Source organism: Schistocerca serialis, chromosome 4 (genome assembly GCF_023864345.2).
Source record: "Schistocerca serialis cubense isolate TAMUIC-IGC-003099 chromosome 4, iqSchSeri2.2, whole genome shotgun sequence".
Taxonomy (NCBI): Eukaryota; Metazoa; Arthropoda; class Insecta; order Orthoptera; family Acrididae; genus Schistocerca; species Schistocerca serialis.
The window spans coordinates 783562887-783580030 of record NC_064641.1 but is presented as its reverse complement, the minus strand read 5'-3'; the positions used below and the strand labels follow the sequence as shown (position 1 = coordinate 783580030).

Here is a 17144-nt window from a genome sequence, read left to right as displayed (position 1 = left end):
TCTTACGTAGCTGTTGGTCAGTCGGAATAGGCCTTAGGCCTCATTCATGAGTGGTGTCTACATTTACATTTAAATATACACAGCTATGAAAACCACATGACAAAGGAAAGCAGCAGGGATGAAGAGAATAAGATAAATACTAAAAATCATGGGCTGGTGCACTACACCTTGTCTATGGTTCCAATGTGACTCCCGTATAAATAATTCTGTGCACCTGCCAGATGAGTGAATAGGAGCTGTAATAATATCTGTATGTAAGAAAAAAAGAGCAATGGACAAGAGCGAAACCCACAGGCCAATTAGTCTAACTGTATTGAAAGTAAAATACTTGAATGAGGTAATCAATAAGTACTTATGAGAGTGTTTGTAGGAAGAAAGACTGTGGTGTAGGAGCCAGCACTGATTTGGGAAGGTTATCATGCACGTCACAGTAAGACAGTTTTCAGCAGGGTGCTCCAGAAATGTTTGATTGGAGAGGGTAACTTGACTGTAGACCCATTGATTTCCTCAAAAGTTTTGATAGGGTGAGTCATATGGTACTGCAAGGGCTAGTTCTTGATGAAGGAGTTGACCGACCGCATACCTACAAGGAGAAAACAGAGGGTGTGGGTGCAATTACAGATTTGTAACAGACAGCAATAAATTTGGGCCATTGCTGTTTCTCAGTTATGTTAATGACATTGAAGAGGTCGTGAACTCAGAGTGAGACTATTCACCATCCTTTTTAATGCCTTGGAATAAAAAAGGAAATTTGGGATTAACATCCTGTCGACATCAAGACACAAGCTCAGACTATGTCAAGAATGGGAAAGGAAATCGGCCGTGTCCTTTCAAACGAACCATTCCGGCATTTGCCTGGAGCAATTTAGGGACATCATGAAAAACCTAAATCTGGATGGCCACACATGGATTTGAACTCTCATACTCCTGAATGCAAGTCCAGTGTGGTAACCACTATACCACGCCAATACCTTGGTGTGGCACTGAGTGCTGGGAAGCTGCACAGGGGACTACACATAGTAGAGACGATAAACAATACATACAAGTAACAGCCTCCATGGTCGATGTTGCTAACGCGTGCTTGTGCGGTGACGCTTGACCTCGAGGTACGCCGGTTCGAATCCCGGTGGTAGAAAAAATTTCCAGTGCCAGTATTTGGCTGTGAAGTGGTAGAGAGGAGTTTGTGTAAAGTTTCTGATCATGAGATTTTGCACCTGGTTTAAATACCAAATCTATTCACAGTGTCTCATGAAGTGAGGGCACATGGCACTGTTGATGGTGATCTGTCCTTTAGATGCAGACATTAAGTTTGGCAGCCCCCTCGGTGCTATCCATAAGGACTAGGCTACATGCCAGCACCAAGTTTCACCCTCTCCCTTCTTTCACCACCACCATCATACCACCACACGCACACATGCACACACGCGCACACACACACACATGCGGTATTACAAATATTGTAGTACTAGTAGAGAGAGAGAGAGAGAGAGAGAGAGAGAGAGAGAGAGAGAGAGAGAGAGAGAGTGTGTGTGTGTGTGTGTGTGTGTGTGTGTGTGTTTTATATATAAAAGTCTCTGCATACACTCTACATCTACATCTATACCATGAATCTGCAATTCACATCAAAGAGCGTTCATAGAACCACTGACAGGCCCTTTCTTGACAATTCCACTCTTAAATAGCATGTGGGAAAAATGGACACCTTAGTCTTTCTGTGCAAGTTCTAATTTCTATACTTTATTATGGTGGTCATATCTCCCTATGTGGGTTCAAATAAAAAAAAATATTTTCACATTCAGAATAGAAAGTTGGTGATAAAAATTTTGTGAAAAGACCTTGCCACAGTGAAAAATGCTCTTAATAAGGGTTCTGAAGGGGGCAAGCAAGAGTACAAAGGAGAAATCCTAAACATCCCTTGTAGGATCCCAGTTGGACTGCACTGCAGGGATATAGGCTCCCCATAAAGAATACCTGTAAGTCAAAGCGCACAACTGTGCAATGAGGAGCAGCAAGGTACATAATGGGAGACTATAGATTAACAACTAGTGTCCCACAAATGATTAATAAATTATAACTGGAAAGTCCCATACAAACAAGATATGCCAAGCATAAGTGGGTGAAGATGCATGGGAAAATATGAGGCAAAGTCCGGTCACTGACAGAGTGTATCAGGGAAGGAAAGAGCATTGGTACAAAATTAATAGGAGATATGCTCAGTTTTTTTCCAGAAAGTGTTAGCAAATTTAAATACTTGGTCTAACAGCAGCAAAACACCAAATATAATGGACAACAGGAAAAGGATAAATTTAGTTTAAGTAAATTATTGTATATTAGAGATATAATTTAATTAATTAATGTAAAAATGTCATGTCCATCATCTTGGCAACAGTCATATTTGTGTATAAATAAATATGTCCTTTTCTATCTGCTAATTATGTGGAATAACGCTGTGAGATGAATTATACCATTCTACCTTACGACATGCAGCTCTTACACAAACATTTTGAGTAAATCTATAACAAAGACATAGATAATACAGTATCACAAATTATCTTTTTTTTACTATTTTTATTAATTGGTAGTACTTCAGCATGTTTTAGTCTATCAGGGGAAACTGTTCTCATCAAAAGACTGGTTGATGACTGTATGAGGGAAAGAAAATGTGCAATATTATGATAGACTATTTTTCATTATGACCACTACGTCTTTCATGACAGATTTGTGTATTAACTACTTTCACTGCATTACCTACATCAAGAGGGAACCTCGTTTTACCCTACTGAGTTCAAAACTGTTTGGTACATTATGATTTATCACACTAGAGTTAAGATACACAGTAAAACTTACAACTTGGGCAATTACCCTTTATCATAAAGAGACTTGTATTTGGTGGTGAGCAGTCACCCACAATATCTGTGACGTCACTGAAGGATTCACTTACAGCACTGAGATCTGTAACAGCTCTACCATATGTCAAAGGTTTAGAGGAACATTATCACTTAATTTCATTGCCAACATCAAATCTTACAACAGATCAAACTCTTTTTTTCCCTTTTCACATTTGAAATGAATATATATTTTGCAGTACCTTCCCTAGTTTAACTAGTATGTCAATTTTTTAAAACTTTTTTTTACAGAAATAAGAAACACTGGATTTCACTTAACTTTTTTTCTCCAAGTGCAGTTTCTTCTTCTAAATGAACAATGTTCCAATTCCTTCTGTCACTCATAATCTACTTTTATGAGATTTACTATGTACTGCTGTATTCGTGGAACATGCTCATGAACTCAGTTGTGAAGTTATTTTAGCTGTCACATCTTGAAGTCTATTTGTTGACTGGCTATGTAGTAGGCTCATTTTTGAATAAAAATCTCCACATTTTCTTGAGTGAAGATCCAACATCTTTGATGGTGCAATCAGGATTTAATGTTTATAAGATTGCAAAAAGAACGCCTTCTCTAGTACTCCCACAGTTCGAATAAATTTTTCTGTTGCACTGTATTATAACTTCTTACAATATTATCCACACATACTGAAATAATTGCAGATACTCTGGTACATTTCTTAAAATTTAGATTTAGACCATTTGCAGCCATCAGGTTCTTTAACCGTAAAGCAACCACTTTACATAAATATATGAAATTGTGAATATTTTATCAGCCATTTTTTCTTCTTCTCCTTTAAGTCTCACTTGATTAAATGGTGGGCCTGTGACTTTACAAACTGTTTCATTTAGCCCAGATACACCAATAAAGTCCCTGATTACATCTCTAGGAAAAACTTTGCTTCCTTTTCAGATACTGCAACCATTTAACCTTTGTTAAAATCTCATTACAATTTCCTTGGTATTAACATTCAAGTGTACGTTTTGACAATATGACATTGAACTCAACATCTGCCATGTGCAATGGCACTTAGTTAATCATCCCCTAATGCTATGAAGAGCCCAAAGAAACTTTGCCACACCAACTTTTGGAACCAATACTTATTAAAATCAATCAATACTTATTAAAATCAATGAATAGTAGAACCGATTTGAATAATTACGACTTACAAGTAAGTTACAAATACACTAGGTGCATTATTTTAATATTTTTTTGCTGTATAGTTGAACGAGATGAATAAAAGATGAAATGTTAGGGACATTATTAGCAGTTGGTAAAGAAGACAAGTGGTAAGGGTATTAGGGAAGGTGGAAAGGAAGACTGTTAACAGGGAAGTAGGGGGAGCATATAGTATGATAGCTCTGATTTCTTTGAAGTTAGCAAATAACATAAAGAAAAAAACGAACAGAAGTAGCAGAGGAAAGCATAGAGATACCTTACACTCAAGATAACAATGGAATATAAATATCAGAATTTGTTGTTCAAAACTTAGAAAGTCATAAACTTGATGAGTAATTAGGGTTTAATCTTACATATAAAAAACCTAGTAGACATTGGACAGCACACATAAAATTGACTAAATAGTCTAATACAAAACTACATCTCATATTCAGCCTAATGACTAGAATAAGTTTGAAATTTCTTAGTGTGATGTAACTAAATATGCTTTAAAATTACAAAACATATTTTTAAAAGATGTATATTACAACAAATACTTACCACCATCCATGACTTTCTTGTGTACACTTAACAGTGATTCAGTCTGCTCTTCATCGAGCTTTTTGTCACTTTTGGTATTCTTTACCTTTTTATTACTACTGCCTCTAGAACCATCACTGTCAGCGTCACTTAAGTCAGCTTTGAAATTTAATGATTTCTTTTTTATGGACTTCAAGGAAAGCAGTCTGTAAAAAGTTATAAAAATCAGTGCTGACCAAAATAAATGATGTAGGAAGTCTGCAATAATTAGAATTTAATTTATTAGCAACTTGAATGCAATGCAACTCTTAAGTCAATACAGTTAAGTGCATAGAAAAAGCAACTTTCCACTGAGATTGCATTTGTGCCATTTTTTTAGGACACTCTCAGTATGGTTTGGTTTGCAAATTCAAAGATTTGAGGTTCACTCTTTGTTTGCTCCATGGTTTTTTCTCATATTTAACATGTTTTGCTACTTAGACAATGCTTTGTGAATATAAAAGATTGCCGAACTATAAGGCAGCATGGATTTCATTGCCCAACAACTGGTTGGGCATGTCAGTAATCTGGATGTTTGGGGAAGATAACAGCATGTCCTCTGCAATAAAGCTATGCAGATTCCATATAAACATTTTTTTTCCATCATACCTATACTTTTTTCTGAACTTACAGTATCTAAGATATGCATGAAAGGATATTAAATGTATCAAACTGTAATAATGATGCTAAACAATTGTTATAACAACAATTGATATCATCATCATACATGACAAAAAGACCAATTAATATCAGCACTGAGAAGGTCCTAATTTTCAACTTTCTAAAAGTTTAGCTCCCATCCCTGAATTTATTTATTTAAAAAAAGCACCCTCTGTAAAAATTTTAGCTCAGTCAAACGACTGAGACATCTAGAATTTTATTTTTAAAGATTTTTTTTTAATTTTGTATGCAATAATTCAAAAATCCTACCAACATAAATCTATACGAGTTTTCATAATTTAATTAGCATTTAATGTTTATTTCCAGTTACAAGTGGTTTGGTACTTCTAAGTTAATATGAAAAATCACCATATGTTTGAAACGTGAAATATGTTATGCGAGTTTTCTGGTACTAATTGATAAATCTTTACTGTTATTATCAGGCTTGACCAATGAACTGTAAGTTATTCAACGTCTATGACAGCTTTTCTGACTCTTCAGCACACTAGTGCTGTGAGAACCCAGCAATTTGTAACAGATTTCTGTATTAAAGCATGACCCTTGCAAGAACTACTAGAAGATGCCAAACTTTCCTGGAATATAGTGCAAGAAACATATTTTCCAGTCCTAGTGTTGTATGATGAGAATACCAAACCCGCAGTTATAGGATGAGTGCAGATCTAGCGCAAATTCAGGAATGTCCTAAAAAGTGATCACACATGCTTCCTATGTACTCTCCCAGTCTAAGATGAATTACTCTACTATCCTTAGAGTTGTTTGGGCCATTAACAAGTTCCATCCACACTTATTTTGCAAATGATTCACCATTGTGAAAGTCCATCATTCCCTATGCTGGCTGACTGTCATGAAGAAACGGTCAAGTTGACTAGAGAGATGGCCCCCTGAGGTTTCAAGAGTATCGCCACACAGCAGTACACAAAAGCCTGATGCAAATACAAGGAAGCTAACTGCCTTTCAAGGAACCCTTCATGTAATACAGCAGCATGGATGAAATTTGAGTTGTCATTGCATTAAATGACACTGTTGCTAACTTGAGGGAAGGTCCGCCACTGCTAAAAACTACAGAAATCTTGACAGAGGAGGAACCAGCTAATGGGGAATTGCAATTAACAGATGGAGCATTATATAAAAGGAAATATTGTCCTGATGGGTTGCTTGTCATCCAAGGTCATCTACATTAACCCAGATAACCCTGACGTCCTTCTGGAAGGACGACGCAACTCACTGTTGAAATTATTTATTTTTGCGAATAAAGCATTTTCCAACGGACTGTGGCACATTGTTATGTGAAGTAGGCAGTGTCATTTGCGCACTGCGACAGTCAATTTGACGTTGTCGTTCATAGTGAGTGAGAAACTGTGTCTTGAAAATAGGGCCGATTTTACCTTGGACGAACTGACTGACCTTATCATCGATGGGTATGTATATTTTCTTTCATATTGCGTCAATAATTCTGAAACTTGTCATATAATATCTTAAAGAATTCACCTATATTATTTATGGGTTCATATTATGATTGAAAGTTTTTGTCAGTTGTAATTCAATAATGTTTTCAACCGTCCTTCCAGAAGGACGTCAGGATAATATGTTGTCATTTTGTATTCACAGAAAACGATGTACACTTATTGAACTTTTGGACATGTTAGAATCAAAAGATGAGGAAATACCTAACACTGGTGTGAATGTAATATTACACCTCCTCTAAATTCAACTGATGACGTAACAGATGAAGATTCGAGTGCTGAAGAAAATCCAAGTGTAGATAAATTACCAGCAAGTCAGCTCAATGCTACTGCGCTACATGACCTAAAAGAGAGGGGCGTGGAAGCAACAGGAACAATAAGAGGAAACAGAGTTAAGAATTATACTCTATCATCTGTAGATAAAATGATAAAAGAAAATAGAGGATCATATTAAATTTGTTCTGACTCAGCATCCGGGATTTCCATTGTACGTTGGAATGACAACAGTGTTGTTACTATAGCCACCAACTTCGATAGAGTGCAACCACTACGCTCTGTAGCAAGACGTTCCAGTGAACAAAAGAAAAGGATTAGCATGCTTCAACCTAACTTATTACACTTCTACAATACTCATATGGGAGGCGTAGATCGAGCTGACCAAAATGTATCCCTATATGGATGCTCCATAAAATGGAAAAAGTGGTATTTCCCGATCATTGCACATTTTATAGACATTGCAGAGCAAAATGCCTGGGATCTTTACAAGCACAACGAAGAACCCATAGATCATCTGACATTTCGTCGTCGCATTTTCATTGCAAATCTTGAAAGTAACAAAAGAGTCACTACCAGCAGAGGACGTCCTAGTAAGAGGGCAAAACTAGATTCTAGATTTGATGGAAGAAAACATTATGTTGCTGAATTACCAACGGTCGAGATAACAAAAAGAGAAGAAGCAGCTGAAATGTCGAAATTGCCACAAAAAAACTACTACTATGTGCGTAAAATATGACGAACCACTACATGTTTGTTGCTTTTTGTCTTATCATACTAGTGCATAAAATATGTGTATAGGTTATTTTCTTTGTTTTTGTATTTATTAGCTGTTTTAGCCCATAATTCAAATTTATTTATGTTTATTTGAAAGTATAAAAACCAAAACAAGTTCATTGTGCAATGTCACATACTTTAAAAACATGTTCCCTTATTGTCCTGACGTCCTTCTGGAAGGACGCCCATTTTTGGAAATACCAAATAAAAATAAATACTCAAAATTGTTTTTACTTTCTTCCTTACAACCTTGTGAATGAATGTAGATAAGATATAAATCAATTTTGAAAAAAAAAAATAATTCAGGACTATCTGGGTTAAACTAACCTAAAGTATTCCCATGATGCTCCAACATCTGGTCACCTGGGGTTCGTGAAGGCACCAGACAGAATCTGATGCAGGCATCACTGACCAGGTCTGTACCAATGTGTTAGACACTATGTGAGCCACTCAGGAATGCCAGTGACAGAACAAGTGCCATAATTACTTCCACAATAGCTATATTATCAGTTGTGCAGAGCCATTCGACCAGATCAGAATCAACCACTTGGGTAAGTTCATGTCACGAAGATGAAAAATGCTAATCATGCCATGACAAAAGTTGTGCCAACTGCCAAAGCTAAGAAAATTGTAAGGTTCCTGCTAGAAGACTTCATTTTGAGGAACAGAGAACTCCATTTGATGATCTCTGATTGTGAAAAAGTTTTCCAATTGAGACTAGTACCAGGAGGTAATTTCACATTGCGACATCACCCACAAAATGTCGACTGCCTACCACCTGTTGACAAATGATGTCAGAGAGCACTTTAATATGGCATTGGCAGATCCACTCTCAATGTATGTCGACGCAAAACAGTGTATCAAACAGAGGTTTGGATACAATACTGCATGTCATGACATTCACATACAAGACAATGAAGCAACTTCCTACAGGCTGCACGCCATTCTGTCTTCTACCCGGATGTGACACCAAAACAACAATGGATACACTATCCCCATTTCAGCCAAATGATACTCAGGATGACTATGTGAAGCTCTTCATCACCAGGATTGAAGACACAAAGGAACTGACTCACATAAAGTCCCTAGATATCCAGGAGAAGGACTGAGGGCAGTTTAACACCCTGCACCAGCCATTAAGATACAGCCCCAGACTCCTGGTAACGCTTTTACGCTTTTCAGGGGTGACATATGAAATGGAGGATTATGACTGTTGAAAAAGACAACAAAGTACAAAGCTCCTCTGTATGAAGCTATAAAACAGTCCAGAGGCACAGATCAAAGCTGGGGCTTTTTATTCGAGAAAACTGAAGGCCCACTCAATGAACACACAGCTCGATGGGAGAGGTTGCTCTCAACGCTCATCATAATGAAGGGGGTGAGACAGCATGAACCAAATGTGAGGATTCTCCGATGCTACCATACAGAGAATCACTGATAAGATCAATAACTAAGATGCTGTAGTCAGCTCCAATGAGAACTTCTGATGAAACAGTGGGTCACTGTTTCTCCAGAGAAGGGAACAATGTCATGAGCTGTGCTGCACACAAATATGGAATACCAGTTTGCATCCCTGCTGGTGTGCTGCAGGTCATCATTTCAAATCCAATCAGCATTAATTTTTTTCTCCTTCATAGTTGTTACCACCGCAGAGAATTTATTAAAAGATGATGACATTTTCCACTTTTGCTGTATTAATTTTATTTGTTCACAACTAGTTTCAGCCTTTTAGTCCATTCTCAAGTGATTTTATGTTCCTGTAGTAGAAAAGTATGTCTTACATGCTGAAATGTCAGCATCCTGAAATGTGTGTTTTGTATTCATTTTCGTCCACAAATGGTGTCTTGTAGGGTTGACAGCCAACTGGAGTGAGCAGTAACCTGGCATGTGACATAGAGGATGCTGAGAACACGGAAGAGTGATAAGGTGGGGAGGAGGTGGTAAAACATGGTTAGGATGGATGTAGAACATGGTGAGGTTAGATATAGGTAAACATGGTGGAGGCAGGAGGGAAAACATGGTTCTGCAAGGGGAACCACTGAGAGAATAGTAGAGGGGGAAGGTGGACAATGCAGTGTAAGAGTAGTTAAGGAGGTTGAGGACAATGACTAATAAAAACTGGTGGTCATCAGCAATTCTAACACTTCCAATACCTGCCAATCATTCTGCACTAAATATACCTCCTTGTAAGCTGGTCACCTTCAAAGCACATCTGCAGTGACAAGCTGTTCCTTCACCAGTACACTGAAAGCCATTCTACAGGCTTTAGAAAGTGACACTATTTTCACAACTTTGTCTAAGAACAGACAACCCGTGCTTATCTCTGTATAGACTAAATATTCCTTGTTCACATACTAAGCAGCAATAAAGAAGAGCTCCCATCATCGCTCAGTTCCATCCATGATTTCGACCACTGAATGACAATCCATGATGTGGAAAACTGAATGACATTCTCCATCAGCACTGAGTGAAGCTCTAAAATGAGGTATATCCTCCCCAATACCATTGCTAGAGTGCTATTCCCCTGCATTCCGAACATACACACATCTTTGTCCATTCTTATGCTGATCTTTCTTCCCAGCCTATTGCCATATGGCCCATATCCCTGTGAAAGACATGTCTTTATATTCACACAACTATATTATTGCAGACCTATCACTAGTATTATTTTCCCCATCTGCACGAATCTAAGCAACCACATAATCTACCAGCTATGCTACAAACACTGCATAACAGTCTACTTCCAGCTGACCATGAATAAACTGCCTACTGTCAGTGAATGAGTTTGCCCCATTGGACCATCCAATTAGAAAACATGTTTCTCAACCCCATTAGGTACTCTGAATTGTGCAGGTGACAAATCACTCAATATATCTTACATTCTCACGTTCCTCTGGGTTCAATATTTATCAGTCTCTCTACCACTAACTGTCTGTAGCTCCTCTCTTCGTCTCACTGCATTTCGCTCTCCTTGATACCCTGCTACTCTCACACTCCATCTGTTATATTTATGCACCAACCCTTTTCTTCATTACCATTCTTCTCTTTCACACTTCTCTGGTGTTAAGACCTCTCCTAATTGGTGAGAAATTGTATCTCCTAACATACATAATAGTATTCCACCCTAGATTTTTCATCAACTGATCAGCCACTATAAAATTTGTCATGAGGGTAAAAATTTCATTAAGCTATGTTAACAGTAAACTGCAAACAGAATGAGGTATTTGACTGTTTTCTGGAAACTGTCGTAAATGATTAATTATGTCATTTTATGCCCTAACATGCTTTTCCCCTCTTGAATTTCAGTATTCTTTTATAAAAATGGAAATGAAATTCAAATAATTAAATGTCCGCTGAAACGCTCCATTTGAGTCATGTGATGCCTGTGACATCACTGGCTAGCTCACTGCTCCTGCCATCATAGTGCTATCTCCTACTGTCATATTGCTAATTCACAGTGATTGCTTGTTTTGGAATTTATGTTTTGGAAAATGGGTTACAAAAGGTGTGTCTTACCATATTGTACAAAAACTCCTGAAAAGTTGTTTTCAATTGTTCCAGAGACTGAGAAGATGCATAAAATGTAGTTGCACTGTATCGGCAAATTGCCTCCACATCGAGGCACAAGTTCACTAGCTTAATTAAAAATGTGTTGCACTGTGATATTAACATTAATTTATTTCCAAGATATGCTCTCCCACTGTTACAACAAAGGATAGTATCATTCAACAAAATTAAACTCGAAGTGTCATTTTACCTAACTACACCTCAAGTATTTGGCAGCTCCACTGTTACAGCAGTAAACTGTCGAGATTTATAAGAGGATGTCCATAGATCACTGCTTCAAATCTAAACAGAATGAACATTTTAACTTATCTGTAAAATGACTCGACAGTCCTCCCATACGAAAATCAAATCACATTTACAAAACTTCACCACACTGATCAGAAATAGAATAATATCATGTCTTCCTTGCTGCTTACATTTGCAACATTGTTCACACATGTCACTTTCAAAAAGATAATGTGACCACACACTTTTTACTTTATTAGAAACAATGTTTTTATCTTCACAATGTCTGTGTATTATCCTTACTGTTTAATTTTCACTGTTTCAACATCTTATCGGTACATAAAGATGAAGTAGGTCTGCTTCAAACGCTAATGTTGGTTTACACTCAAAAATATCACAGCCTATATGTTTGTGTTACCTGCGTGTTGTACATGCTTTATAACTTTCTGTACAACTCCACTGTCCCACATATCATTGTACTGTGGAGGTATGATGATATCTTCAGTAGCAATGCTATCCAAAAAAGTGACTTGTTTGTTTGCAAGGTAAACGCATTTATCCTCTGTTGTCTGTTTCTCAGACTAAGACTAATGTGAAGCTATATATAATACATCCCACAGTCAAAACAACTGTTACAAACAGTTCTTGCTAATACTATTTTCATATTTCATGTAAAACTTTTTAAAATTTATGACCCTTCCAGGATTCGAACATGTGATCTCTTTCAACGCATTTGAATGCGTTATCCACTGCGCCACAGAAGAAAGGACGTGTGCAGTATCTCTGGTGAGTGCCTTCTACATAGGATATCAGCATTAAGTTTTGCCAAGAATAATTTTGTTGTGCTTTGGACCATAGCTCATGCCTGACAGTCGACAATCTAGATGTAATATATGCACCCATTTGCAAAAGTTCTACAATTCCTTAGTTTTGAATGAGTTTAATGATGCAGGGAGCAGAGAAAAGAATGTCCGTCACTGCACATATTGCCACTCTAAATGCGTGGCGCATAAACTTCCGCAAGGCTTCCACTATCTGCATTCACAAAAATCCTTTATATTGTTACTTAAAAGTTGTAGTTGCATTTTCCATCACTAAATAGATAAATTGTTTGTAGTAAAAGTATGTAAAAACTTCATAATTTTGGATAACGCTCTTATAACACACGTATAGCTTCGTCTTACTCCTAGCCTTTGATGTCACCGGAGAATCAGCCAGTAACAGAGCGTTGTCGAACATGTGACCAGATCTTGATATTTAATGATTTTTAAGTTTTAATTACATAAAAACAACAGATATTTTGTGACAATGTTGACTGTAAATGCTATAATCAATCAGAATAATGACAGTCCAAACTGTATTGTAAACATAGGAAAGTAGCCTATTATAAGACTGAAGTTTTACCTTTAAGGTTGCATTCTGTGTCTTTCAATCAAGTGTCATCTACATCTACATCTACATCGATACTCCGCAAGCCACCCAACGGTGTGTGGCGGAGGGCACTTTACGTGCCACTGTCATTACCTCCCTTTCCTGTTCCAGTCGCGTATGGTTCGCGGGAAGAACGACTGTCTGAAAGCCACCGTGCGCGCTCTAATCTCTCTAATTTTACATTCGTGATCTCTTCGGGAGGTATAAGTAGGGGGAAGCAATATATTCGATACCTCATCCAGAAACGCACCCTCTCGAAACCTGGCGAGCAAGCTACACCGCGATGCAGAGCGCCTCTCTTGCAGAGTCTGCCACTTGAGTTTATTAAACATCTCCGTAACGCTATCACGGTTACCAAATAACCCGGCGACGAAACGCGCCGCTCTTCTTTGGATCTTCTCTATCTCCTCCGTCAACCGGACCTGGTACGGATCCCACACTGATGAGCAATACTCAAGTATAGGTCGAACGAGTGTTTTGTAAGCCACCTCCTTTGTTGATGGACTACATTTTCTAAGCACTCTCCCAATGAATCTCAACCTGGTACCCGCCTTACCAACAATTAATTTTATATGATCATTCCACTTCAAATCGTTCCGCACGCATACTCCCAGATATTTTACAGACGTAACTGCTACCAGTGTTTGTTCCGCTATCATATAATCATACAATAAAGGATCCTTCTTTCTATGTATTCGCAATACATTACATTTGTCTATGTTAAGGGTCAGTTGCCACTCCCTGCACCAAGTGCCTATCCGCTGCAGATCTTCCTGCATTTCGCTACAATTTTCTAATGCTGCAACTTCTCTGTATACTACAGCATCATCCGCGAAAAGCCGCATGGAACTTCCGACTCTATCTACTAAGTCATTTATATATATTGTGAAAAGCAATGGTCCCATAACACTCCCCTGTGGCACGCCAGAGGTTACTTTAACGTCTGTAGACGTCTCTCCATTGATAACAACATGCTGTGTTCTGTTTGCTAAAGACTCTTCAATCCAGCCACACAGCTGGTCTGATATTAAGTAGGCTCTTACTTTGTTTATCAGGCGACAGTGCGGAACTGTATCGAACGCCTTCCGGAAGTCAAGAAAAATAGCATCTACCTGGCAGCCTGTATCTAATATTTTCTGGGTCTCATGAACAAATAAGGCGAGTTGGGTCTCACACGATCGCTGTTTCCAGAATCCATGTTGATTCCTACATAGTAGATTCTGGGTTTCCAGAAATGACATGATACGCGAGCAAAAAACATGTTCTAAAATTCTACAAGAGATCGACGTAAGAGATATAGGTCTATAGTTTTGCGCATATGCTCGACGACCCTTCTTGAAGACTGGGACTATCTGTGCTCTTTTCCAATCATTTGGAACCCTCCGTTTCTCTAGAGACTTGCGGTACACGGCTGTTAGAAGGGGGGCAAGTTCTTTCGCGTACTCTGTGTAGAATCGAATTGGTATCCCGTCAGGTCCAGTGGACTTTCCTCTGTTGAGTGATTCCAGTTGCTTTTCTATTCCTTGGAAACTTATTTCGATGTCAGCCATTTTTTCGTTTTTGCGAGGATTTAGAGAAGGAACTGCAGTGCGGTCTTCCTCTGTGAAACAGCTTTGGAAAAAGGTGTTTAGTATTTCAGCTTTACGTGTGTCATCCTCTGTTTCAATGCCATCATCATCCCGTAGTGTCTGGATATGCTGTTTCGAGCCACTTACTGATTTAACGTAAGACCAGAACTTCCTAGGATTTTCTGTCAAGTCGGTACATAGAATTTTACTTTCGAATTCAATGAACGCTTGACGCATAGCCCTCCTTACGCTAACTTTGACATCGTTTAGCTTCTGTTTGTCTGAGAGGTTTTGGCTGCGTTTAAACTTGGAGTGGAGCTCTCTTTGCTTTCGCAATAGTTTCCTAACTTTGTTGTTGTACCACGGTGAGTTTTTCCCGTCCCTCACAGTTTTACTCGGCACGTACCTGTCTAAAACGCATTTTACGATTGCCTTGAACTTTTTCCATAAACACTCAACATTGTCAGTGTCGGAACAGAAATTTTCGTTTTGATCTGTTAGGTAGTCTGAAATCTGCCTTCTATTACTCTTGCTAAACAGATAAACCTTCCTCCCTTTTTTTATATTCCTATTAACTTCCATATTCAGGCATGCTGCAACGGCCTTATGATCACTGATTCCCTGTTCTGTACATACAGAGTCGAAAAGTTCGGGTCTGTTTGTTATCAGTAGGTCCAAGATGTTATCTCCACGAGTCGGTTCTCTGTTTAATTGCTCGAGGTAATTTTCGAATAGTGCACTCAGTATAATGTCACTCGATGCTCTGTCCCTACCACCCGTCCTAAACATCTGAGTGTCCCAGTCTATATCTGGTAAATTGAAATCTCCACCTAAGACTATAACATGCTGAGAAAATTTATGTGAAATGTATTCCAAATTTTCTCTCAGTTGTTCTGCCACTAATGCTGCTGAGTCGGGAGGTCGGTAAAAGGAGCCAATTATTAACCTAGTTTGGTTGTTTAGTGTAACCTCCACCCATAATAATTCACAGGAACTATCCACTTCTACTTCACTACAAGATAAACTACTACTAACAGCGACGAACACTCCACCACCGGTTGCATGCAATCTATCCTTTCTAAACACCGTCTGTACCTTTGTAAAAATTTCGGCAGAATTTATCTCTGGCTTAAGCCAGCTTTCTGTACCTATAACGATTTCAGCTTCGGTGCTTTCTATCAGCGCTTGAAGTTCCGGTACTTTACCAACGCAGCTTCGACAGTTGACAATTACAATACCGATTGCTGCTTGGTCCCCGCATGTCCTGACTTTGCCCCGCACCCGTTGAGGCTGTTGCCCTTTCTGTACTTGCCCAAGGCCATCTAACCTAAAAAACCGCCCAGCCCACGCCACACAACCCCTGCTACCCGTGTAGCCGCTTGTTGCGTGTAGTGGACTCCTGACCTATCCAGCGGAACCCGAAACCCCACCACACTATGGCGCAAGTCGAGGAATCTGCAGCCCACACGGTCGCAGAACCGTCTCAGCCTCTGATTCAGACCCTCCACTCGGCTCTGTACCAAAGGTCCGCAGTCAGTCCTGTCGACGATGCTGCAGATGGTGAGCTCTGCTTTCATCCCACTAGCGAGACTGGCAGTCTTCACCAAATCAGATAGCCGCCGGAAGCCAGAGAGGATTTCCTCCGATCCATAGCGACACACATCATTGGTGCCGACATGAGCGACCATCCGCAGATGGGTGCACCCTGTACCCTTCATGGCATCCGGAAGGACCCTTTCCACATCTGGAATGACTCCCCCCGGTATGCACACGGAGTGCACATTGGTTCTCTTGCTGCCATTTCCCTAAGGGGCCCCATTACGCGCCTGACGTTGGAGCTCCCAACTACCAGTAAGCCCACCCTCTGCAACTGCCCGGATCTTGCAGACTGAGGGGCAACCTCTGGAACAGGACAAGCAGCCATGTCAGGCCGAAGATCAGTATCAGCCTGAGACAGAGCCTGAAACCGGTTCGTCTGACAAACTGGAGAGGCTTTCCGTTCAGCCCTCCGGAATGTCTTTCGCCCCCTGCCACACCTTGAAACGACCTCCCACTCTACCACAGGTGAGGGATCAGCCTCAATGCGGACAGTATCCCGGGCAACCACAGTCGTAGTCCGATCAGGGGATGCGTGGGACGAGCTGGCCGTCCCCGACAAACCCCCATCCGGACCCCCACAGTGATGCCCATTGGCAGCAGCCTCAAGCTGTGTGACCGAAGCCAACACTGCCTGAAGCTGGGAGCGAAGGGATGCCAACTCAGCCTGCATCCGAACACAGCAGTTGCAGTCCCTATCCATGCTAAAAACTGTTTTGCAAAGAACGTCTGAACTAATCTACAGAGAGCGCAAACAAATAGACAAAATTTAAACGGTTATTAAAATACAAGATTGCCTAGTAAATGCAGTAATGCTGCTACTTGCGCACTGCTGACACTGCTCGGCGGCGGAAGGAGACTAAGCGAAATTACACTATTCAGGTACTAAAACGCGATGCTACACTCTCAAATACTATAATACCTCCGAAATTTATGAATT

At 39.5% G+C, this 17144-nt stretch overlaps 1 protein-coding gene across 2 annotated transcripts in view; it reads right to left on the bottom strand.

Annotated features, from left to right (window-relative positions):
* LOC126473359 (transcriptional regulator ATRX homolog) overlaps positions 1-17144 on the bottom strand; it is a 479699-nt gene that overhangs the window by 356536 nt on the left and 106019 nt on the right. For both annotated transcript variants that reach the window (XM_050100365.1, XM_050100366.1), the window contains exon 10: positions 4606-4790. In XM_050100365.1, the coding sequence (XP_049956322.1) occupies positions 4606-4790 (185 nt within the window). The remainder of the gene's footprint in view (positions 1-4605; positions 4791-17144) is intronic.